This window comes from Mchenga conophoros, linkage group LG18, assembly GCF_057382185.1.
Source record: "Mchenga conophoros isolate Kocher_MC1m ecotype Shallow Benthic linkage group LG18, M_conophoros_male_GT1.1, whole genome shotgun sequence".
Classification (NCBI taxonomy): Eukaryota; Metazoa; Chordata; class Actinopteri; order Cichliformes; family Cichlidae; genus Mchenga; species Mchenga conophoros.
Genome location: NC_140543.1, coordinates 20,970,334 through 20,996,360, shown reverse-complemented (window position 1 = coordinate 20,996,360; position 26,027 = coordinate 20,970,334). Strand labels below are relative to the sequence as shown.

The 26,027-nt window shown below is 41.8% G+C and overlaps 1 protein-coding gene across 2 annotated transcripts in view; it reads right to left on the bottom strand.

The window, feature by feature from the left end:
• ephb1 (EPH receptor B1) overlaps nt 1–16,145 on the bottom strand; it is a 170,713-nt gene extending 154,568 nt beyond the window's left edge. For both annotated transcript variants that reach the window (XM_085255672.1, XM_085255673.1), the window contains exon 1: nt 15,887–16,145. In XM_085255672.1, the coding sequence (XP_085111798.1) occupies nt 15,887–15,947 (61 nt within the window). In that variant the 5' untranslated portion in view covers nt 15,948–16,145. The remainder of the gene's footprint in view (nt 1–15,886) is intronic.
• Between the last annotated feature and the right edge of the window lie 9,882 nt (nt 16,146–26,027).

The following is a 26,027-nucleotide window of genomic DNA, read 5'->3' as shown; positions in this document are numbered from 1 at the left end:
TGTTTCGCCATTGACCTTTGATTTGGGACATTGACTACATGTAAATCTTAGCTACGAAAGAGTCTAATGTCAGTCAAAAGAAAACAAGTCATCTGGTAGCTTTGATCATTATGCAAAAACACAAACAAATCACCAGGTATCACGAGAGAGAGAAACAGACAAAGGAATAGACATGATTTCTTTTTCCTCTGGTTTATTTCTCAAATGTTCATATTAGAGATGGACCGATCCGATATTACCTATCGGTATCGGTCCGATACTGACCTAAATTACTGGATCGGATATCGGAGAAAAATAAAAAATGTAATCCGATCCATTAAATATCACGAAAGCACCTCACAAAACTTGCAACACGCTGTAACTCACCTCAGAACGTTAGCACTCGGAGCAGTATGCATCACGTGATAGAGCGGCTGTGGCATGCGGGACCTGTCGGTGGTCTGGATAGCATTTGGAGCTTCGCTAGCAACCCGGCATTTCATCTCCGACAAAGTTATCCCGAGAGAAGTAAAGCAAGTGTGTAAGTCCATCTCTGAATGTTTGTAAAGCATTCCTGCGTTAAGCTTAACAAGCGATATATGGAGCGACTGCCTCTTCTTGCTGCTACTTCAATCATGAAACTGCTTAACGATCAGCTGATCGGCTTTTCTGTCGGGAGTCTGTCTCTTTTGTTTGTTTTTGGTCCACTTTGCACCAGAAAGAGGAAACCAGCGGCTGAACAACAGCAGCACGTTTAAGCTTGATCAGCTGTTGTTAGAATTTATTTAATATTACTTTCTACACCAGGATCTTTTTCTACGTAGCTGACGCTGGTAACTGTGCAGGGGCGGATCTAGCAAAGTTTAGCCAGGGGGGCCGATAGGGCATGAACAGGGAAAAGGGGGCACAAAGACATACTTTTCTTTCTTATTCTCATTTAAAATGTCTAGCTTTTAATAAATAATTATCCAAATCTTACACCCAAAGTTTTAATCTGATGTAAAAGGAATAGAAGTCAATTACTGTATATAGTAACTATTAACTCATTCACTGCCATTGACGTCTATAGCCGTCAATTGCAGTGTATGAGTCAATGGGTTTAACTCATTCACTGCCAATGGCTGGCAGTGAATGAGTTAAGTCTAATATATATACCCTAGTAAGCTATAGTACTTTTTCCTTTGGGAAGGTACCATCTGTGCAGTCTGCAATTTTGTTGAAGAAAGATGTTGAATCTATTTAATATTTCTTGAAAAATAATTGATTTCTGTGCATTTTTTTTCACACTGCATCAAATTAAGGTTGATTACGTCGATTAAGCATCATGAGGTGGAGCGTGAGGGGTGGTTCCCTATTTTTTATTTATTTATTTTTGTTGTTGCTGGGAGTTGGAACCCTATTAGTTAGGTTGCTTAATATTTATGCTAAGTACTCTTTAAAATACCAGAATAGGGAGGATGGTGTAGGTTTAAGTTTATTAGATTGATCAGTATTGCTGAACTATGAAATATTTTTTTTGCATACAGGTATAACAGAATAGCTTTAGTGTAGTTGTTGTTTTAAACTTGAGTATGAACTTATACAAAATGCAGCAAGATATTTAAAAAACAGTTTTGTTGATTAAAAAACACTATATCGGATTCATATCGGTATCGGCAGATATCCAAATTTATGATATCGGTATCGGTATCGGACATAAAAAAGTGGTATCGTGCCATCTCTAGTTCATATCCAGCTGTTCCATGATCAAGAGAGATTTCACAGCTACAACATCCAATTGCCAGTCTCTTGGGTCAGTTACAGCCCACCCTATCAAATTCCCTGTCCACGTCAATGAGCTTCTGACCATTTTGTGCCACATCAGCCCTTCACCAGAAACATCAAAGGGACTTTCAAACTTGGATCAAATAATTCTAATAAACAAGTTGCAATGGTTGCTACCTGAAGAGTCCAGTCAGAAACAGTGCAATGCAATTTCTCAATAACTGTATGCAGGAATTCATTTCCCCCAAGATACTGTATGACATTCCAAAAACAGATTTCCATCTCATTGTCATGGTGTGCACCATCGCTCATTCACTCCGATGATACAACTTAGGGGTTTGGCACTGAAATATATTAACATTTTAGAATACATTAGCATACCCAAAGGGACCTGCGGTAACATTGATTACAAATAACTGCCTGCATTTAGATGCTGTTCTGTCTCTGATCACATGCAATATGCCTTTCACTGCATCTTGCCCTTCCTCCCACACACACATTGTCTTGGTGAGGCAGTCTCACCACCTGCTGTGAAGCAGGTGCCGTGATTTTATGCTCCCTTTCCCCACGCATGGCAGCACACATGCAGGCACATGCGTGTGCATGTGCATACGTGTCTTCAAAGACTGAGCTGTGAAGCAGAGGTGACAGGTCTCTGGTTCCATGCCACCCTCAGCAAATTCAGCGCTAATTGCACTCCCTCACTGTTAGAGAGCAACAGGGATCCAACATGAGCTACATGCGGACCCCAAGATAGAGTCATCTCCTTGGCAATGTGGGAAGAGAGAACAACCAAGGGGTGTTCACCTTGATATATGAGCCATTTGAACAAAATTCATGAGCAAAATAACCAAGGCTTTAATTCCACCGTGTATTCAGCTTCAACTCATGAACTTGCATTTGGCAGCCGGCCACGGGCACATGGAGAAGTTGGGGTTGTTAGTATGACAGCTGATTAGAGAGACGAGAGATTTGAGTGTGACACCTCTAATGATCTCTTCATCTGATTGACAGGTTAGGCAAGACTCCAATTCACACATCTCACTTCATCACAGAACGTGGTGGACACACAGCAAAGAAGGTCAGCATGTCACACACACACACACACACACACACATATAACCCATACACACTGTTCCACTGAATGTTAGAGAAAAGACTATTTGCCTCCATAAATCCCTCCTGTGGCTTCCAGAATATTCCGCTATTATGTTGGCCCTAGCAGGGCTATTTCCTCCCCCAGTTAGCCTGTCATCAGGAGCATTGTACTGTATTGTCTGCGAGCGAGCCTAAATGGGACCTTTTCAGGGGTATTTTCAGGTACTTTCATGGAAGAATGGAGCGGATATTCATATCACATTTCAGTTTTTCTATTGCTGAGCAAATACAGTTTTGGACAATAACAACTCCCTCTAACGCACACACACACAAACAGACACCAGTACTTCCTTCGCTGACCCAAACGAACAAGTGAAGCACATTCCTGCTCCCAGCGATTTCCTCCATCTTTTCCCAACAGACAGGATCCCATTACAAGTCCCTGGCTTTTATCTCACTCGAAGGCAGCAGCAAACACTGTTGTACACATTGCAACGTGAAAATCCCAAACATATCCACAATGCACAACCATTTCCAAAATTGTTCTTGAAAAATTTGATTACTCCAGGCTACTAAACAAGAGCCAAATGATCAGTTCTTTTTTTTTTTCTTAAAAGAGCTGGCACGCTGCAGCAGGCTCTGCTAATTGAACTCACACAGATCCATGTCGTGATTATTGGCAATTATCTGTCAATTAGCAATGTGCTGATGTCACTGCGATGTGAAAGGCAGCGCAATCAGGAGCTGTTAGCATAGAAATGGTCCTCCATATCAATGACCCGATCTACTCTCCACCTGAGATGGGAGCACACCGTACAACCGCACGTCCATGTGTGTTACAAATCTCCAGTGTAGCTGTAGCAATTACAGCATGATTTCAGCTTGCCAGTACAATTTCATATCTACAATGCTCAGGAGTTTGGGGGACATTCTAGGGTACATATAGCCTACCACTCGAAATGACCTTGACTGAAACCCACTTAACCCCTTCCTCAACAGCCCAATTATGGCCCAATTACCACCACTGGTGCCCCATTTCTTTGAGGCACATTTAGTCTAACAGGAATACTCACATAACGTTCTAGAATTTTGACAAATGTCCCATTGAAGGTAATATTAAATAAAAAAATACTCCCTAAAAGCGGCCGTGGGCTTATAATTTTAATGGCTTGTACTATTTAACCTATAAATGCCCGCGTGGTGGCAAAATGTCCAACTTTAGGACGTTTTTCAGCAGGGGACAAACCTTTTGTTTGCCCCTTTAAATGTTTAAAACAAACACAAAGGGACACACAGGAGATGACAAATCATCCTAGTATCCAAAAAACACAGCCAATCCATCACACAGCCACTCAGCTCTCAAATAAACAAAGGACGCTTACGACATCTGTCATTCCCTCCCCATGCTTTGATCCATGATATGATCGCAATGCCATACATCCTGGACGATTCACAATCAATCTGTACAGCCAAGACAACAGAAAGAGAAAGGACGCTTCTTGCTTGCGCGTCATCTTTTCTGCTTCTTTTTTCCGCCCTTTTTCTTTCTCTCTTTCTTTTTTTTAGATGCATTATCTGTCCGTCAGACCATCCATCATGCTCTTCCTTTTAGAAGCTGCTAAAGGATGTTTATCAAAGAGTTCAAAGAGATTCACAGAGCATTGCATGAACCACAAATTGATTACAAAAAACCAGAAAGTGCAGAAATGTAAGTCACTCTCCAGGCTCCTTTTAAATTTTCAGCCATCAGTAATAACAGAAAAAAGGTGTCCACTTCGGGCCAATCATTGGCAGGTGTCTGAAAAACATTTTACACAAGCTTGAATTTCCTCGCACAAATACGCACACAAGACACACAGTGACCTTGTCAGGAGTTATAACCATCACGCGAAGAGAGCAATACACATCTGTGCCTCTCTGTTGCACCTCGGGTAAAGCAAGTTCACATATCAAGTGGCTTCCTTAAGTGCCAAATGAATGGTGGGCTGCTGGATTATTTGAGACATGAAAGCATTTTCTTGGGTCAGGCATTTTCTTTTCAAACTTTCAAACTAAACCTGGCTTTCTTTACAAAGAGATGAGTCATCAACGGTCACATATTCACCAACAAACACACAGACAAAAAAAATTTGCTATGATTTGATCAGGTGGAAAGAAGAACTATGAACATGAGTCTGCAAATCATAACAGCCTAAGATACTCACGCACTGCTTTTTAAAAAAAGGAAGTACTTTCCCTATTTTCCCTAACCTGTTTAGTGTTGTCTGAGGAAAGAAGGACTAAAGCTTTCGTGAGGAGAACAAAAGCCTGGGAGACTGTAACACACCCCTGCATGACTCTACTAAGCTAACTGCTTTTTGTCTAGACATCCGCTTTATAATCAGTATTACTTAGTCAATATTGTCATTAAGACACGTTGGAACATGATATACCCACTTGAAATATATAGTTGGGACAAACTCAGCAACGTGATTCATTCAAACTCAAGTACTCTAATGAAGAAACGATACCAGTTGCAGGTAAAATTCTTCTCACACAAAGCGAAACCTCCTTCTGTTTAACAAGTACTGACAAACACACCAACAAACACATAAAAATGAAACTAGATTTTTTCTTAAACTGACCATTCCACCATGAAGTTGTGTGATGGATCATATTGGAGATGATGCTGGCGTTAGAATAGGCACCGCACATAAAACAGAAGTATGCATGCTCTATGCAATTCCCCAACCTGCAGATTTTTGCTATTCCAACCCTGAAAATATAGTCATGACACAGATCTAGATTTATAATTTCAATTGCTGTTATAAGCACGACTTAAAAAGCGTATATACAATAACACAAATGGATTTAACCTATTGATTAGTAAACACAAGTGGTCAGATAACAGCTGAACTATATAAATTAATAACATTTTATAGGTTCTTTTTTTTCTTTTTCAGGTCTTCCAAGTTGTTTTTCTATTTGTTAAACCATTCACAGGACCAGTATGGGAAAGTCTTGGGCCACCACTCATTTCTTTATAGTTTGCTTCCAAGGATTGGGGCATTCTTGTAACTTGTAAAGCAGCCTTGAGCAATAGTTCTGCAAGCTTTCTGAAGCTCTTTCAAGGTTTATCTTTGGAAACTGGCTGCCTTTTCACTCATTTCTCTGTCCAGTCCTTGCACTTGACCATTTTGAGAGGAACGTTTTGTTTGTTAAGCCTCTTAACGCTGACCTATAAATTATTCAAGAATAAATAAATACACCAGTCTCAATAGATGAACAAGTATGGCGTCTAAACACGGCAGGCCAATTTTAACTTGTATTTTTAGGCATTTTATTACCAGCAGCCTGCCACAAAAACACACAATTTCTTCCCATTTCTTTAGTTCAATCAATAGAAAATGCCAACGATAACACAGTTTGACAAGCATAAAATAGTATTTGTGCAACAACAAGGCAATTCCCAAAGAGCTATTAGTCGAAATCTTGGCACGTCTCTGCATGGCGCGCAGAGATATGTGCAGCGTCCTTAAAAAAACAGATTAAACTGGACAAGTGGTGGACAAAAGAGGGACTGTCAGACCTCAAAGACAATCTACAGCAGATGGACAACATCTGAAAGTCATGTATTTAAGAAATGTAAATCATGATGATGTTTGCACACATTTCAATAAATTACTCCACCTAGTTCTTATTTTGCTTGCAAAAGTTAAAGAAATGAGGTGTGACGCAAGTCATTTTCATAGTACTGACATTGGCTTAGGTAAAAAAAAAAAAAGAAAAATAATAAAGAAAAATCTTGAAAATACTTTTATACGCCTACTGACTATATCATAACTATGTTATAACCTTAATCAGTCTTCATCAATTTTCACTGTTAAGTCTCTGCCCCAGTTTTTTCTAACTGTGTGTCTGTCTTGGGTTTGGTCAATGATTGCATCTGCCTTAAAATGTATGTTGTTTTTGTTTTGTGGATGTTTTGATGAATAAAACAGTTTTTTGGTGTGTTTGTATGTGTATGTTTTCTTTTTTTAATTACACGATCTTAACTAAGTGATCCCTAGAACAGACACACAAACTACATCTGACAATTTGTACAGCACAAACACACACATGCACATCATGCACATCCTCCCTAATTAGGCCTTTACAAATCATTCAGCATTACTGAACTTGTTCTGTAGCAAAGCTCTAACACTGTGCTGGAGGGGTGTTTAGGGAATTTGGTGGAATTTTTTATTTTTTTAAATAATATCCAATCGACATCTTAAATGTCAAGAATGTATCTTTTGGTTTTAACTGAGCTTCCTCTAAAATCGGTGTGACATAGTTGTAAAACACCAGGAAAACCGCTCTACAATTACATTCAGCTTGGCTTAGTAGGAACATTTATCATCTTGACACGTCATCAGCTGAGTGCAGCACGGCCGGAGTGGAAAAATGAGCACATCTGTTCATTCACGTCCACATCCCACTTTACGTTATTTAAAACTACCTGACTGTGTACCATATGTGTACAGTATATTCAGGCAGTTCATCTCCCCAGCTCTCAGAAATGGACCGACTCCGCCCAGACATCAGTGTCAATCTGCTGAGTGGGTGTCTAACAGTGTGTAAAGCTCACATCAAAGGCATGCCGCTTTAAATGCAGAAAGCAGGGAATGAGGAGGAAGAGAACAATTGAAGAGGGGCATGAATTTATACCGTTCACTGAGCCCCAATAGAGGTTTGGGAAAAGAGTGATTTACTGAGTCTGCTAACTAGCTGAATCAAGACATTCTTCAGAAATTTCAACTGCAATTGTAACAACTAAGCTTGCACTAACAGCAAATACACAAACTAGTCTGGCTAACAGCAACAATAAAACCTCTCTACATCAGAGTTGTTGTTTTTTTTCCATTTTTTTAAAATCACAATCCCCATAGAGAGCTAAGGAGACGTACTCTCATAAAAATGACATGTAGCCATACGCACTCTAAAGGCTGGATGTGCTTAAGGGTTAGCAGCCAGAACCACCAGCCTCCTCATTAGCACAAATAAGATTGTAGGCAGATACAGGCTTATCATTTGCTCCCTCTCTGTCTCTTCGTCCCTCGTCGCCTCTGTTCTCTTGCACAAATGAGTCCTAATCCTTGTCCTCTAGCTCGCCGCTAACAAAAACAATACCACACAGAGCTGTCAAAGGAGAGCGCAGAGGAAGGAACACAGCAACACTCTCTGTGAAATATATATCATCTCCTGCAGGGTTAAAAGTGTAAGTTGAGGACGTTTGGTTTTGAATTGAACTCGGGATGCGTCTCATTTAAATTAGTCCCTTTGGTCCTGGAAGGTCAGCAATATAGACTCGAATTAACTTGGCTATCAAACCAAACATAAACATGGCAAGCTAAGGAAAGAAAAATCTCACTAATAAATGAAGAAATACCAGTGTGTGTGTTTCTCTTCAGTCTTTTGGCCGCAGTGGTTTGGATCCAAGTAGGTGTGATCCTAAGTTTGAAGTTAGCTGGATGAGGTGTGATGTCAAGGGATTTGTGACCCCACAGATGATGTCACTGTGTTTTTTTCTCAGAAATGATGTCAAATGAAGATAAGTGTCAAGGATGCCGTCCTGATCAAAGACCCCACAGTTTAACAGCTGCATGTGACGCAGAAAGTAAGGCAGCAATCAACAGACATTCACAGGCTTCTGATTCCTTCTTCTCTCTGCCAAAATGAAAACAGAACTCCACACCCAAACAAACCACCTTTGGCTTTGTTTCACTTAGGAAATGCTCCTCACACCCTGTCAGTTTCCTTAGTTGTACTCTAGCCAGCCAGCCCGCTGCCGGTAGATCGAGATACTGTCCGCTCATTTCCCCATTACCCTCTATGCTTCAAATCAATAGTTAATTACCTCCAGAAATGCTCTTTTCTTCTCCAGCTAGAAAAGTGGACAGCACAGGGCAGGCTGAAATTTGCCTGGCAGAGAGATTCAGTGTTATGCAGGGTGAAAACTGTCCTCCCACCACTGCTACTTATTGGCCCATCAGTGTCCCCCTTGGAAGCTGGCATTCCATTTTGCACTGCGCAGGCACTTCATTTTTCTCCACCACTACTTTCATTTCTCTTGCTAATGGGACACAAATGCAGACACACAAATATACGTGCACAATTTCTCTGACACTCTCTTGCCACGAAGCCAATGTTTAATAAGAGATTACATTTATGGTGAGGAGAAGGGCAGGCGAATAGTGAAATATGTCCACATGTCCTGAACCTGGGAGAAGCTCTGGCACTTACTCATTAATAATGGGACAGGCCTCAGGCCCAGGCCCTTAGCTCTCAGTCTCTGCTCGTTTCCTTTCCACACATCAAAGCTATGCATGTCGTTGTGTATGTGTGCGCTGCGAGGCTCTCGCACATTTACAACTGTACTTGTGTGTGTGTGAGAGCTTGTCAGTCCCTATGAGAAACAGCCTGTAGAGGAGCCGGCTTTTATTTAATCAGAAGTGGAGCAGCTTCCACCACCAACCGTAATTTCAGCCCTATTAACGTTCTGCCTTTAATTCCTCTGAGCGCTGGAGACACAGCATCCGCTGGGCTGCTAATTCACTTTAAATGCAAAAGTCCCACAGTTTTATAAAATTCCTGTATGGTGGCAGCTTCATATATTGCACAACTAAACTTCTGCAGCAAGGGATTTGCTGAATAAACACAGTGTGTAGTTATCAAGCATGTACTCTTAGCTGATATTCTTATCAGTTTGATTGTAGACTTTAAAAGAGACGTTTCAAGTTTCCCACGCATTGGAAGTCACAAAAACACTGATTCACTACGTGTTCTTGCACCACTCCCTTCCTACTTGTCGCCCTTAAGCCTTAGATTTTGGGCTTAAAAGTCATATTAATTCATTCTGGGCCAGACTTAAAAATAGATCTCATTATAACAATCATAAATGAAGCTCTTTCTGCCTGCACGCCTACAACCCCAACAGTCTCGCTCCTCTCTTTCTGCCAATGCTGTGCCTGTTACATCTTCAGGACGACAGGCTCATGTTTCACTTTCCCTATAATGCTTTATAAATGCATCTGTTTTTAACCAAAAACGTCTGCGGGGGGAAGGGGGAAAGATGGGGGGAAAAAACTGGGGAGAAGAAGGGAGAAATAGCCAGTTTTTCAAAGGCTGTTAGGTTTGGGAAATAAGAGTTTACAGACGGGAGTGTACCCTGCGCTTACAACCACAAAAAACAAATCTACAGCCAAAATGCAACTAAGAAGGCTAAAATGCTGTGTAAAATAAAAACAGAGTGAAATAACTGGCAAATTATTCAGGTGGAAGTAGCACACTTCATTGCAAAACATGCTGGAATATATATTTCTACTTAAAATACCCATGCCATCCGAATTAATACCCCCACAGCCAGAGATGGTGCCTTTTGTACTTTGCACTTTGGCTGCCAATAAAAAAAATAAAAAAACAATACTCTGATCATAATCAATATTAAAATTCTTTTTTTAACAGGATCAATATCAACAGTGATGCACACTTCACCCTTTTTGAAAAGGTCAGTGAAGCTCTCACTTCAACAATACCGAATTATCAAAGAGTGAGATTAAAGAGATCAGAAATGTTAACCTGGCCGATGCACACGTCAACGTTACCTGTTTAACTATTAGCATTTACCTGACAGCCACATTAGCCATGTGTTACTGTGAAAGTAGCGGCGCGTTGCTATGGCTAATGCTAAAATGGTGACATGAAAGGTGAAGCTAGGTGATAAATGGTATCCGTCGTGCTCGTCTGTAGACAGAGGTTTAATATAACTACACAGTTATTTATGTCTAAAAAAGTATATTTCCTAAAGTCTACTGGGAAATAGAAAGAAAGGGGTCTATCTTAACAACTTTATTTGATCAGCAATAAAAACATGGTGCCATATGTCTTTTTTTTATTTTTTTTTTGCACTATTAACAGGCTCTTAAAGGTTGCACCCTCATATTAAATTCATAAGAACAATCTAACAGGCAAGAAGAACTTCTGAAAAAGTCAGTAACAAGCATTTTGGTCCTGGGTTGACTCTGAGTTGGTGAGGAGAAGCTGAAATGGACAAGCTTAAGGGACCATGGGATGGAGGAGAGGTGGTTGAAATGGTGCTTTAAGTATAACAGCCTCAGGAGCAAGGCTGCGTGAACACTGGGAAATAAGACTCGGTGATCAATGCTTTTTCTTCTCACCTCTCAGCTCAACAGATATTGAAGAGGCTCCCCTTTCCTGCTGACTGAACAACTGTCACCCAATCTGTAGGACAGGTGATAATGGAGAGGAAAAAAGGCCTCTGAGACTGAAAAAAAGAATTAGAAAAAGCACATTTTTCACACTACCATCCATGAGTGGTGGAGAAGCTGGGTCACTGCAGCCAATCAATAACCTGCATTGCCATTTTCCTATACTAGGTGTGGCTTGGAGGGTTCTCTCAAAGTTTGTGCTCTTGTGCACATCAAGTCTAATCACTGAGCGCGCTGCGTGCTTCTCTCCCTGTTGTGTGCTCACCATTTGAGCGATCTGGCTTCACCAGCAAACAGATGACTCACACAGTTTGAGGTTGAACTGTGTCACGAGCGTCACCGCTTTCACTCCTGTGCTCTAATGCGTTTCGTATGTTGCTGATGCAGTGGGTCTGCTTATCCCCGAGATCGCACAGATAAGGCCGTAGCTCTCGTCCCACAGTCGGCCACCTGCTCAGATAAGGGCCAAGCACGAAGCAAGACGGGTAGGAACCTAACACTGCTGATAGCATCGCCGCGGTAAATCTCTGGGCTCGGAAATGCGTGGACGACACTGGAAAACAGCGTCGTAAAGAACATGAGATATCCACGATGCAAGTCCCATTTCAGTAATTAAAATGGACCGGGATGCAGAGGAGACGCTTGCAATACAGCGCATAGTGCTTTATTTCTCTCTTTCTATGCTCTACCTTGACAGAACTCATTCTCACACTGGGGAGGGGGGCTGTGCACAAAAAATGTGCACATGCATAAGCTCCCAACCTGCATCCACCATCTGGCCATCCCATGGCTCAGATGTCTCTGGGGTAAGGTGAACTCTGAGGGGTGCTCTCTGTGGATGTCACGTGTACGTGGGCTTTGAGGGAAGACAGTGAGAAAGGAAGCAGAGACGCAGAGAATGAGGAGGAGGAAGTGAAACACATTTTGAAAATGTGGGAAACCCTTCACAGAATGTTCCTCGCACTGCGTGCGCTGGAAGTGTTATAGTTTCACAGGAAAAGAAGCACTTTTGCAGGACTGCAGGTACACAAGCTGCACGTAGGGGGTTTGCACTGGGGGTCGTCATAGCTCAGTAAGCTGAGTAAGCTATGTAAGCGAACCTTAACAACAAGCCGTCTTTTCACTGTGGGCAAAATAAAGCCTCTATTATGGGATGAGGCCATGTCTGCTGCCCCTGCCAGCTATAATGTGTTTTAGAGCTATACTCACAACATGGGGACCCAAACGCACAATACACACATGGCTGTAAAAAACAAGGGAGAAATTGAATTCTACTTCAGGTGGTCCCAGGTCAGCAGTAGCGCCTGCGGCTAAAATACACACGTCAGCCCCTCACACAAATAATGCTTTATGTCTTTTTACACTTACCACATCAACCCACGAGCCTCGGTTCAGCTTTAATTCCTTTGTTATTTTTGTCTAATAATATGAAATGAGAGAGCAGAGGAAAAGAGCAATCTTGCATTAAAATCCATTAGAGACTCAACAGGATTCTTTTTGCAGGCTGGCTCCTCTGCACAGCTGGTGAGCGCGCACAACTTACACACTGAACAGTAGAACATTTTTAACTCTGCTGTCACAAAGTATGAGCTCGGTTTTCAATGCAAGGTTTAAAGGGTGGGAGACGACAGAGGAAAGCTTGCTGAATTATCTGCACAACATGGGGAGAAGCAACAGGTCATCCACAGTGTAGTACCCCTGGAGGTGAGTCAGTGTGTTGCTCAAGGACACTTCAACAGAGCGGTTACTTACACTGAGACAAGCGTACGAACGTAAGCTTCTATACTCTCTCCTCTGACCTCTAATCAACCACACCACCACTGCTTAACTTAGCTGACCTGCATAACCTACAACTATCGATTAAGCGATCATAATTGCTATTTATTCAGGAGTCTACAATACATTCTCTTCCATCGTTTGAGGATGATGCATCACCATAGTGCAGCGCAGCTACTTAGCACAGCATCCTGGGGGACTGGTTACAGCACATTACTAACATTCTCTTATCATACTCATACTGAATAAAACTGCTGTTTTACAATGCTGCGCCATGGCTCAGACATCTACTGTATGTCAGATCCCTGATATAGCAGGGTGCTCGTTTACTTTCTTAGCCCGGTTCGTTTACAGTCATCTCATTTGTAAAACATGCATACCGTATCTTTTCTGAAACTCGCTGACCTCTCTCTTTCTGTCTCGCTCATCGTTTTATCTCATTCGGTCTCTGTCTATCTTCCGCTGCTGTTTCATCCTCCCTTCGCTCCACTCCAGCTTTCTCCACCACCACATTCTGGGCCGGTAAATGAGCGGGCTTATCTGGGCCTAATTGGTTTAAGGGCAAACATAAATAAGCAGTGGCTTTCTAAGCAAAGCAGTATTACTGCTGCTGTTGGCAAGTAGTGCATGCATACCAGAGAGACAGTGAGCTGAAGAAGCGATGAGAGAGATGAGAGCGGAACCGGGAGATGAGGGAAGAAAACTAGGAACAACAGAGTAGGGTAGACAAACGAGGAAAAGAGGAGAGCTGTGAAGAAAAGTGAAGATAATAAGGAGAAGTCTTTTTTTCACTGCTACCATACAGAGCCCTGTCTTCACACTTAACTGTTATAACCTTCTGCTCTGGTTCTGACCGCCTCTCTGCACCTTTTCAATAGCTCGCCAGTGAATGTGTTTCTGTAAGTTGATATTTTGCCTTGATGTGTGGTGTAGTATTTATGCTGCAGCTGGAGTTTAAATCCACCTTCGAGACAAATAGACTGGTACTTATATAGTACTTTTGTATTCAATTTGAATACTCAAAGCACTTTTTTTACAACAACCCTCATTCACCCGCTTTAAACTAACGCTCACACATTCACACTGCGGCAGATTCATCGGGTACACTACAGGAATTGAACCACCGTCCGTCAACCACCTGATATGATGACGCAAGCCACTCGTCCTCCTGAGCCACAGCCTACCGCCCATGCAATCACACTTGGAGTACTTCTTCCTTATAATTTTCATCCCACAGTTCATCAGTACGTGGTCTTGAGGGTCTGAATCGATGATGTAATTGTTGTTTACTACGACCATATGTGTAAGGTCAAATAAACCATTCAATTCATCACAATCAGCCTTCTATATGGTCGTGGCTCTAAAGTTACACGGATACCCCGACACCCGCCGCATACAAACAGATCCCTGACACTTTGTGATTATCAGCAGATTTGGACTAATCAGATTAAGGGTGACAGGATAGGCAGGGATAATGTGATCAATGGCCCCCGCTCAATCCCTCTCGCTTTCTCTCTCTCGCACACACAGACAAAAAAAATGAAAGAGCAACAGATTGGAGTTCAGATCAGCAAAGATTTTAACCTTCCCATGGGGCAACCTCCTTTCAATTAGCATCAAAAAACAAGGAAATCGCTTTCATCCTTGTTACTGAGGTAACCCAGGGGCCATCTCCCTGCCCATCTGCTTCAGTCCCATCCCGTTTTTTTTTTTCAAAGCAGAAATCCCACACCTCTTTCCAAGCAGGGAAATTTTTTTCCTCCCTCTCATCCTCCACTCATCTCTCCAAAATTACATTTCTTGCTGTCATTTCACACAGGGTAAACATTTGAACCTCAGAATATCCATTCTTGCAGAGGTAGCAATTTGGGCCTGGGCTTGGTATCCATATCAGTGTCGAAATCTGATGAGCACAAACAAGAAAGCCACCGCCAAATTATAGAGTACCGCCAGAGCTGGGGACAGCCCAGGAGGAGAGTTGTAAACGATTAAAGAGAAAACCTGTGTGTGAGAAAACACATTTTAACTGTGCTTTTAATTTACTTGTTTGTGGGAGTGGATACAGACAGCCAAGGGGAAGCCGGTGTGCTTTAGTGTATGTTATATTAGAAAGAGGCTGCTACTGTACAATAACACGAGAGAAGACACCATATATCCACCATGCCTCTGGGCTATCCGTGCAGCAGATAATGTCGCAGGCAGCAGCCTAGTGTCCGGTCCCTGGGGTCCCACAGCGGAAATGAAAAACATGTTTAACTGATGATATTGGTGATATTGGCTACCACTCTACTGACACCAACGCTTGTCCAGATGACTGTGAGAGGGAACAGAAAGGAAACAGGAGCAGATGCGGACACAGATAGAGAAGGAGGAAAGGAGATGCACGAAGAGAAGAAAAAAATCAGGGCATAGTCGACAGAAAGGGAGAGGCTATTTTTTGTAGTTGCTTTCCAGTTGTAAAAAGACGTAATGCAATCCAGCATAAAGTGCATCTTGGGAAACTTCCCATCAACACAGTCTAATAGAGTTTGCCTCGCCAATTCAAAGTGCCACAGAACAATGCACGGTGGATTTTCGTTGTAGTAATTTAGTTTAATTTAAAAAAAAAAAAAGGAAAATAAATGCGAGCGCTTGCATCCCCCTGAGAAAACACTACTTAGGGGGGAAAAGGAAATATAAGAAAATAACATAAATAATAACGGAGGCTTCTGCTGGCTTGCACTTATGTATAGAATAAAGATAAACAGTCACTGATAAACTATCACACGCTGCTGTGAACGCATTTTAATCATGCAACGTCTCGTTCTTCACAAGTACGAGTTACACGAGCGGAGCCGGAGGATGCTGTCTGAAATAACTGGATGCCCACAGCGACCCACGTGCATGGCATCGCTCTGCATGCCACGGACGCAGCGTTGCCTCACACAGAACCTTGCATGCATCCCCCACATTACAAAGCGCCCCTCGGAGAGAGTCATGTCCACATATACGGCAAGTATTAGTCCCAATTTCTTATTTACCTTCCATCGCAGAGGATGTGATGACCAGCACGCATAAGAGCGCAAACAAATCCACTGTCATGGCAGAAGGGTAGTCTCCACAGCCTGTCCCCCAAATAACCAAGACGCACGGGGCGCGTCAAAAAGAATCCCAGTTGTCAGAGCGGTACTCCAGCAGATAGCCTCTGTTGTGTGTCACATTTCAAGCCGTAGTAAACAATGTGTGACAATCAGTGCGAGGAAGGAGCGAAGTGTAGCGAGCAAGGGGGTGCGAGGCAGGGAGGGGGTGTAGGTGGAGTAGGTGGGGGAGACCCGACATTGCCTGCTCACAGCCCCATTAGAGGGCCGGGGCCAATCACCGACTGGTAGCTGAAACTCACTAACCAATCGGTAACCCGGCGCTCCTCCCACCGCACATTGTCAAAACACAAAACTTTTCCTTGACCTATTTGAAGCGGTATCCGCTACAGTGAAGGGAAATAACGCCACCAGTCGGCTCAGAGCTGCACCTACAAGTCAAGCAAACCTAGAGTCGAGCTTACCCCGTAAAGCTTGACTCTGACTGTGAGAACCACTTGCTCTGCAGCCCATCCACCTTTGGTTCAAAGTATCATTTCATCAGTCTCTTAAAAATCACAGCTGATTTCATTTTGAATCACTTTGAGTGGACTTCCCAGATACGCGAATGAATAATAAAGCTGATTTTATAGCTTGGCAGCTTCACTTGTGCCCACAGGTTCAAGCCCTATTTGCACTGAAATGCTCTTTAATAGCTTTGACAAATTCAGCTGTACCTCCTAATGATATAAAACAGGCGTTGCACATCAGCTCCCTCCCGTTGTCCCCGTCACCCCTTTTGTGTGCGTCTGTGAGGCAACAGATGGTGCACACAATGGGCTTTTCCCTGCAGGGACACAGAGGGCCAGGGTCCGCTTCAGCGGAGGGAGGGACAGTTGCTGCCCTGTAGCCCAGAACCATACACCTGTCTTGGGATAGATGTGTCCCCCTACCCGTGTCCCTGGAGCTGAAGAATTGGGATGGAGTTGTTAATCTGCAGCCTGAATAGGTCTGAATTTACCCCAGGCCACTGGCTGGCCTAATACTTCAGTGCTGTCCCTTCACAGTACACTGTCCCAGATACTGTTCACCTGCTTTCGTTTTTACTGGACATAAAGGATGACTTTTATCTTGGGGGTTTTATTATTGTCCACAGCTTCTAAAATTACTGTATATGTCTTAAGGTTATAGCATAACGGAATACACTTAAATATGTGCGGCATTTATCCAACAACACTTGAGCTGTTTTGACTGCTTTCTATCTCTTTTTTTATTCTGCTCCCAACCTTTGCAATGACAAAAATGAAAGGTGACTCACATTTAATAAATGGTTGTCCCAATTGTGGCAAACTCCAGCTGATGAACTGGGGCAGACGCAAGGCTTCAGGAGCATCAGGCAGCGGTTGCTAACCTGGGGAAGCAGCTGATGAGGGCATTTGTCATTTTTAATGGTGTGGTGAGGAGTGGCACTACGATGTGGCATGGCACAGCGCAGCATGGGCTCTGGTACTGGCTGGTTTTTCAGTCTTTCGTAGCCACCTGGCCTTATTTTTCACCCGGCCAGTCATCATCACCTATGACTCCACAGGTCATCTCCAAGTACAGGAGAAATCTGTCCCTGTTTGCCGTGCACACCCTGGGGATGAGGAAGGAAGGAAGAGTAGGGGAGGGAGGAACAATAGAGCGGCTGCTGTAGCACATCCTCCCTTACATTACACTCACGGCCAAACAAGCACATAGAATAACACGGATGCGCGTGCACCCGCTCTCCCACACAGCACTCTGATAATGATCCATGTAAAGCCGAACAAGTACTTGCCTACTTCAGCTTGAGAGCCCCGGCCCAATACCAATAGTGAGCCCAAACGCATTGTAGAGAGCCTCTCATTCTCTCGGTGGCCTGATTTTTTTTCAGCATGGTTAAGCCTACAATTGCACCATCCCTGTTCTATTTTCATTTCTCTGTTCCAACACCAGAATCATATCAAATCAAAAGGTACCTGCACCAACAGGGGTATTCTCGGAGTTGTCTGCGATTAAATCTTTTTTGTGCACTACACCCTAAATTTATTGAGTTTTTGATCTGTCAACATTCAGCCAGCGTCTTCCACTCTAAGCCCAATGTGTTTATTCCCATTCGGTTCCCAGAAAGAAAAAAACAACAACACCAACAACAAAAGTGGTGTTTAGTTAGTTCTGTACAGTGACAACGACATTAAAAAGAACAAAAGGAACCAGGAATACACAAGAAAGACTTTTTAGGATGAAAAAATAAATAAGTGGGGACAGTAGTGTTTGCTCAAACTTACTCATTATTTAGATTTGTAGTAGCAGGTATAGCAGGTGACAAGCAGACAGAAAAGATAATGGTCCAGAACAAGAAAGGCAGGAAAGAGAGATGTTTCCCAGACACAATAGAAGCTGGGAAGGTTTGTCCGGTGATGAATATGAATGCCTGAAAATGAAATGCCTAAGTCAATATAGAGACAGCGCAGGGACTCAGGTGACAGAGGAGTGCAGTGCTACACCCACCCTGAGGGTATAGACTGGTTATTAGGCCAGACTTTAGCTTCATCCATCTTCAGGGGACTGTGTGCTGGCCATTGACAATATGAGTACAGCGCTGGTGCTGAATACAGATGTGCTTTGAACCAGTGTTCTCCAAATACAGGGTCAGGACCCACTGCGAGTCCCAGGCACAGTTGTACTTTCTGGGTCACAGCTCAAGAGAGGAGATGGAAAATCAGCTCATTGTAGGGGATATATGATAGCGGCTAGTTTTGCCTAAAGATGTATTTTTTTAAAGGCTGCCCTGCCAAACTTCAGTCTCTTTGGAAATGTACTGAAAAATACAAACAAACATTTTTTCTCTGAGGTAATTGCAGATAGAACTGTAAAAAATATAATATATTTATAAGTTAAATAAATAAATAAATTCTTCTATTTTTTCCTGAGTAGAACGACTCTCTGGCAGTAGGTCAGACAAGGACACGGGACTGTATCTAAATACAGCACTCTCATTAATCTGCCCATGATGCCAAATCTGATGGTACCTGTCCCCTGCTATCAGCACACAGTCTCTTCAGAGATATTCATTACACTTTGCTGACGAAGAGCACAGACACACAGACAGGCTGCAGAAGTGGAAACAACCAAACAAACCAATGCAAATGGACACGACAATACCAGTGTGCACATGCAAGATAGACATAATAAATATTTAGGCTATCGTGTGAGAATGTGAAAGAGATACAAGAGATCCGTTTCTCTTCCTTGGAGAGGCTGCAAAGACGGTGTTGCTGTAGATTGACTCATAAGTCATTAGCTCACATCAGTTCTATTCAAGATTCAAGCACGTTGTTACCATTAATCCAAATAACACAATGAGGAGATTGTACTCAGCATTAAATGAGTAAGAGCATCATCACATTTTTCAAGTGTGTGTGTGTGTTTATACAAGATTCAGTGAGTCAATGTTAAAGAGGATGTGTTAATGAGAGTTTTACCTGTTATGCTTTATACATTCAGAGAGAACAGATTTTTAAAATTAAAGCATAGAAATAAATAAATTCATAAATTCATAAATTAAAACCGAGATTCGTCTTTTTACAAGTAGTGATTAGATTACAAGTTTCACCTGCTCTTTCACTTTTGGTGGAAGTCCAAGAGACATGTGCAAGCCACAGATTAGCAAACCAAATTTTGGGGTTGAAAACTTCATCTTTTTTTTTGGAGTGCAGTGTCAATAGTTTTGCCCTTAATTCTATTTTTTTTTAAATTGCTGCATAAAACAGACAAAAGAAACTCCATATGTATGCACACTTAAATCTGCACATGTGGAGTGGCTGATTGCAACACACCAAACCACACACACATGCAAGCGCGTGTGCACACACACACACATGTAAGCACAGAAGCACAAAAAAAAAAACCCCATGTGAAATCCAGTACCATCCAAAATCATGTACGTGCTTGATAATGATTCGCTGATTAATTGTTTTTTTCTTGATGGCCTTGGTGATTAGGATGCATTCATTTGCTTGTGATTAGGGGTCTCTAATCACAGATAAGGTTAATGGGGTTCTTCATTCACTCCCCTACTTTGTTTCTCTTGGAGCATTTAAGAAGCTTTCCTATTAACCGTATGGCCTCAGCCCCCTTCTGTTGTAATACACCTTTCAATTTATGCACCAACCTTTCCCACTGCCGTCAAAAGAGGCGCCTTGACAACAACAACATTTGACACATGGTAGATTGTGTTTTGTATCGCTGAACATGTTATCATGGGGCACTCAGCCAGAGAGGATCATAAAGTAGTTTTCTGGCTACAAATGCCGCATTTAGGAAAAGGACTTCTTAATGAGGAAAAACAAAACTAGACTGACAGCTCATCGCTTCATGTCAGCGCCCAGTGACAGGCTATCCCACTTGTTTTTGTCGAACCGTTTCTCTCAATAGGACACTATCAAAATGCAGCCCTCTGTCTCCTCTGACCTGTCCTTTTCTCCCTTCCCTGGCCTGTGACAGATAGTTGAGTACAATCTATCAACCTCAGTCTGCCTTGGTCAGGGCCAGTGCTTTGTAAGGCTAGGCATAAAGAACAGACATACACACACCACACACACACACACACACACACATATATACACATTCCTGAGTCTGTCACACTAAATGGGATAAACATCCAGTGTTGGAGAGAGACAGAAAAACAGAGGTCAAATCAATCTGCCCTCCGTCTGCCATACACTGATCCCTGTCATAGGCTGACCTCTCCAACAAATGAAACTCCAGTGATGCATTTGAATACCAAGACAGCAGCACTTCAGTCTGGCTTTAACACAGACGATGGGAGTGAATGAACTCATTGCTGGTGGGTCTTGTTTAGTCAGATGATCATTTACTGCTTCTTAAGTGTTGCCCCCTCAGTATGCTGGAACAGGTAATATGACACGGGTTATTATTCAGTGTAATAATTATATGCTCCATTAAAACAACAAACACTTTGATACAAAAAGCTCATTATATAATAAACTTCCTTATTATTGTAAAACCAACAACAACAACTTCAACGACAAAAAAAGAGAATTTACTTTAAATACGTGGTTTATACTCAGATAACAGCATTTTTTGACATTTTCTCACTTTCTTTTGTTCGTCTCGGCCCTAAAGACTGAATGTGTTGTCCTCTTGTGCTACAAATAGGAGCGGTGAGGAGAACTACTCCGGCAGCAGTACTTTAGTTGCCTGTTTTGATCTCTGTCGCTTGAAAGAGTTCGTCAGTAGAACAGCAGTACACACTATAGTCACAAAACAGATGTGTGGATGAGAGGAAAATAAATGCTGGAATTGAGATGGGTGGAGTGCGAGCCATAATTACTGAGCAAAGGGTGTGAAAAAAAAGAAGATAAAAAAAATTATGTTTGAGTACAATGTTACCCAAATTAGTATTCAACGTATCTCTTCCTGTATGTTCTGGCTTTCATACCACCTCTCCATTCCCAGCATGAAATCGTATGGGGAGGGATTTGTCACCATAACATGGGGAAATATTGTGAAAGAGTCAATTTTGCCCCAAGCTACGATTTTTTTTCTTGTATTTTGGATGCCTAAACCTCATTTATTAACAACATGACACATAAGGTTTTACAGCCAATGGGAAATCTTTTCAGTGGTTCTAGTGTTATAAGCTGTTAATGGACCTCCTGTTTCATGCACTCTACAGTGCAATCTTTCAGAAGTAAGTCCTAAAAAAAACATCAGATATTTTAGTTTTGATTTAGCTTTCCTGCCTTCCTACGAGTCCATTGTTTTCTTAACCACTTATCCAGCTCAGGGTCGAGTCGGGGCTAGCCTATCCTAGTTGTCATGGAGAGAAGGGCCTGAAAACTCAGGAAAGTGTTGACAAGATTGCTTCAGTCCATTTTATGATCTTATGCACAAACAAATGGATCAATACCGCAGAAGTTCTAGTTGACATAAAAACAAAGGGTAAAGCAAAGGACAAGTTGGATGGTAGTTCTGGTCCAAGAAATCAAAGGTGTCATGGCTGTTGTGATCACACTAGAACAGTGGTTGTTAACCTGGGTTCGATCGAACCCTAGGGGTTCGGTGAGCCGGTCTCAGGGGTTCGGCAGAGCCTCCGCTGCGACATGCACGGCTCATTTTGTGCACCATTAAGAAACATATGTATGGCTTGAATTAAAAATAAAATCTTATTTTATTTTTCACTAAAGAGGGGTTCAGTGAATGCATATATGAAACTGGTACCTCCGAAAAAGGTTAAGAACCACTGCACTAGAATATAGTCTGGGGTTCTTCTTTCCCACCAGGGGGTCATCTGATTGTTGGGGTTTTCTGTCTAATGCTGTGGGGTCTTTGCTTTACAATCTTAAACACCTTGAGGTGACTGTTGCTGTAAATTGGCACTATTGCATAAATAAAATTGAACTGAATTAACCTGAATCAGGCAGTCAGCTTCAACAAGGTTATTGGCTGGAAAAAAATGGAATCCTCCTTTGGGTTGGGGAATTCAAGTATTTTGGAATTTTATTCAAAAACTGGGAATTACTAGGAGTGGAGTGAAAACTTGATGCAGCTGCATTGTATCTTGTAGATTAGGGGTGTCCAACTCCAGTCCTCAAGAGCTACTGTCCTGCAGCTTTTTGATGCATCCCTAATCCAACACAGCTGAATCAAATGGTTGGATTCTCTTCAGCATGCCAAGTTTGGCAAAGGCCTGGTAACAAGCCACTCATTTGATTTAGGTGTGTCGGATTAAGGATGCCTCTAAAAGCTGCAGGACAGTAGCTCTCGAGGACTGGAGTTGGACACCCTGTTGTAGATGATACGAGAGCTGAGCATGAACGTTCCAGCTCTTATCTGTGACCACAGGCTGTGGGTGGTGACCAAAAGAATAAGTTTGTGGATACAAAAGTTGGAAATGAGCTTCCTCTGGCTTAGAGTGGGTCGGGCTAGAGCCACTATTCCTACACATCTAATGGAGCAGTTGAGGTGCGAGATGTTTCAGACATGTCCTCTGAAAAGGAAACAACATGGCATGTTTCTTGGCTGGCTTGGGAATACCGAACTGTCCTACCAAGAGAGTTAGACAAGGTGACCGGAGAGGAAAAGTCTGAGTAAATCTGCTTAGACTGCCCCAATGACCTGAATTAGCAGTGGAAAATGGATGGTTGTCCTTGTCAAGCTCAGATTGAAGACAATATAATGAAAAATGAATGATAATGAAAAATGAACAGCCTTGCGAGATGTAAAACACAAACTGGTCATGTGAAAAAAGTTTCTTGTCTACCAACCAAACACTTTTAAAACTGCTTTTTAGAGCTGAACTCTATTTACGTGTTCATATTATAATCTGGTTACAGAATACTAAATACCCAATAGCTGCTATAAATGGAAATTGGATCCAAAAATTCAAAACAGACGAGCTTTTAGGCATTTTTGCCTTTTACTAGAAACCTCAGTGTTCTATCACTATAAGTCTAACAAATGTCATTATCTGAAACTGATTCAATTTAATTAAAGGTGCAATTGTTTTGCTTCGAGATTTTGCATTGTCTTTTCTTATTAATTGCTCTGCCAGCCAAGGGTTGCATTTTGTGATTGAATTTTACCGTTTGGATTTGTTGTTGTGATTTTGCATTTCCTTTAGAGCTACTTTGAGAGTTTGTGCCACACTACGAGGTCAAAACTCTAATTAAAACAGATGCACCTACATTCACATGTTAAATGCTTTCTTAGTATGCATGGGCTGTATTCACACAAGCAGGTTCACACATAGTCTCAGCGGCTCTGTGTGTGATCTCTTTGACACGAGTGACAAATAAAACAATTCACAAGAAGGTACACAAGCCATGAAAGAATATCATGGCAGCAGTCCTTGTAGCTGTTTTTGCTTAGAGAAAGTGTAAATCGGTAGCTGCCAACAGATTCGTTGCACATTTATTATTTAGATAATGACCTTATTTAAGACATGCACACTACACAGCAGATATGTAATCAAGTACACATGCAAATAAACAATAGAATTAACACAATGACCTCCTGAAATTAACACTGACCTTTTGAAAGCAATATTTTCATCCCAGCATGGATCATCAGATCAATAATCATTGCTGTTAGGTCATGTTCAGGGTTATATTGACCTGTTGCATGCTCTCTCTCCCTCTCGCTCTCTCTCTCACACACACACACACACACACACACACACACACACACACACACACACACAATTCCTAAATGTCAAAAGCTTGTGCTGCATATGAAATGTGTGCGATAGCAGTAATTACTATTGTAACCATTATTGTACCCACGTTCGGAACACACAGCACTGCTCAGCATTGACTTCTTGACTATAACTAATTGTTAATCAGCGTTGTGTATAATATAGTTATAAGCACTGAGCACAGGTGAGAAAAGCAATTAAGAGTTCAATTTCCATCTCTCTCACCATTACTCCTTAGCATTTTGCAGATCTTTTACTCCAGTTTTGCCCTATTCAGTTTTAGCTGGCATTTCTGCCACATGAATAAAAAAAAAACATGACAACTCAGTTATTATGGATTGTTTCAGGTCACAGACTATGGCTAAATCTTACTGGTTGTCAAATGTCAACTGGATTCATTAAGTGTCACTGGGAACTGCTTCAAGCTGCTGGAAAACCGAGTAGACACTGTATCATTCGTGTTAATTATATATTTGTGTGTTGTTTTTTTTCTTTGTTCACTGTGTACACAGCATGCCTGTTGGTAGAGCACTGCCATATCGCAGCACCGAGAACACATCCTGTGGTGCTGCACAACACAATATACTGCAGTGCTGAGCCATATGGTGAGGCCACAGCACAACCTAGTTACCAAGATATGGCACTGCAGTTAGTGATGGCTGCACATGCTGATCTTTAACATTCAACAAACTCTCTGTCAGTGAGGTAAGAAGTATTTGAAACAGTAACAGGTTTCTTGACAAAATGAGATGGAAGTCTAATAATAGTGTCTACTCTATGTGGTGAGCAAGTGACATAGACAAATGGCTGACTTTAAGGTCGGACTCTTTCTGCTTTTGTTTGCTCAGGACTGAAGATCCAAGAAACATTTCTGTTTGTCGCATAGTGACCTCATTGATATGGGTTTGGCTTTAATTCAATTTAATATCAAACATATCCTATGATGTTCAGAGATGCATAAAGATCATAAATGTTTACTGGGGTAGATGGCTATGCAGCAGATTTAATACAGTCAGCATTCCTCAGCCATTCTTGTAAAATAGGAAAATCTGAAGATTAAAAAAAATACAAGACTAGGAAATTTATTTTGGAGGTCCAGAGATTTTCCTTTTTTTTTTTTTTTTTTTAAAGTGCAGCATGTTTATAATTATCTTTGTATTTTTCCTTAGCATTTATCTCTAGTGTTCAGGGTTTCAGGGTTTGATTTCCTTATATTAATTAGTCTTTATGATTTCTTAGATCCAGGTGTTGATCTTTTAGTATTTTCTCTTTAGTTTCATATTTTTCTCTCTTTAATTTTTTCTCGTTTGCTATGCTCTTGGTTCCTGGTTACAGTTTGTTTTCTATGAGCTCTTGTTTCAACAGATTGAATCAAGTTCTCTGTAGTCTTTCAGTTACTCACTTCCTGTTTTACTTTGATAGTCATTTGTCTCCTGTGCCTTGTATTCACTTTTACTTTCTTGTCTCATTTAATTCGTTTCAGCTGTGTCTCTAGCCTTCTGCATCCACTTCCCTTGGTTACCTGAGGTGAGTATTTAAGACCACACTTTGTTTTACTTCTTTGTTGTGTGGTCCTATCTATTGGCTCTGTTTTCCTGATGTGGTTCCTGTGTGACTGCCCAAGTTATTCTGGGTGTTTTATGTTTCTTTTGGTTTAGGTCTCTGTTTCCTTCTGTTTCTTGGTTTATTGTTGTAGATTTAATCACCCTTCCTATTGTTCCTTATCTTTTTGTAAAGCTTTGAGGTCTGTTTGGGCTTGTTATCCTGCTATAGTAGCACATGAAGTGTTTTCCATGAAGATGAAAACCAGAATGTGTGGTTACTTGTCATTGGTCAGGCTGTAGTTGGCTTGGTGCAGTTCTA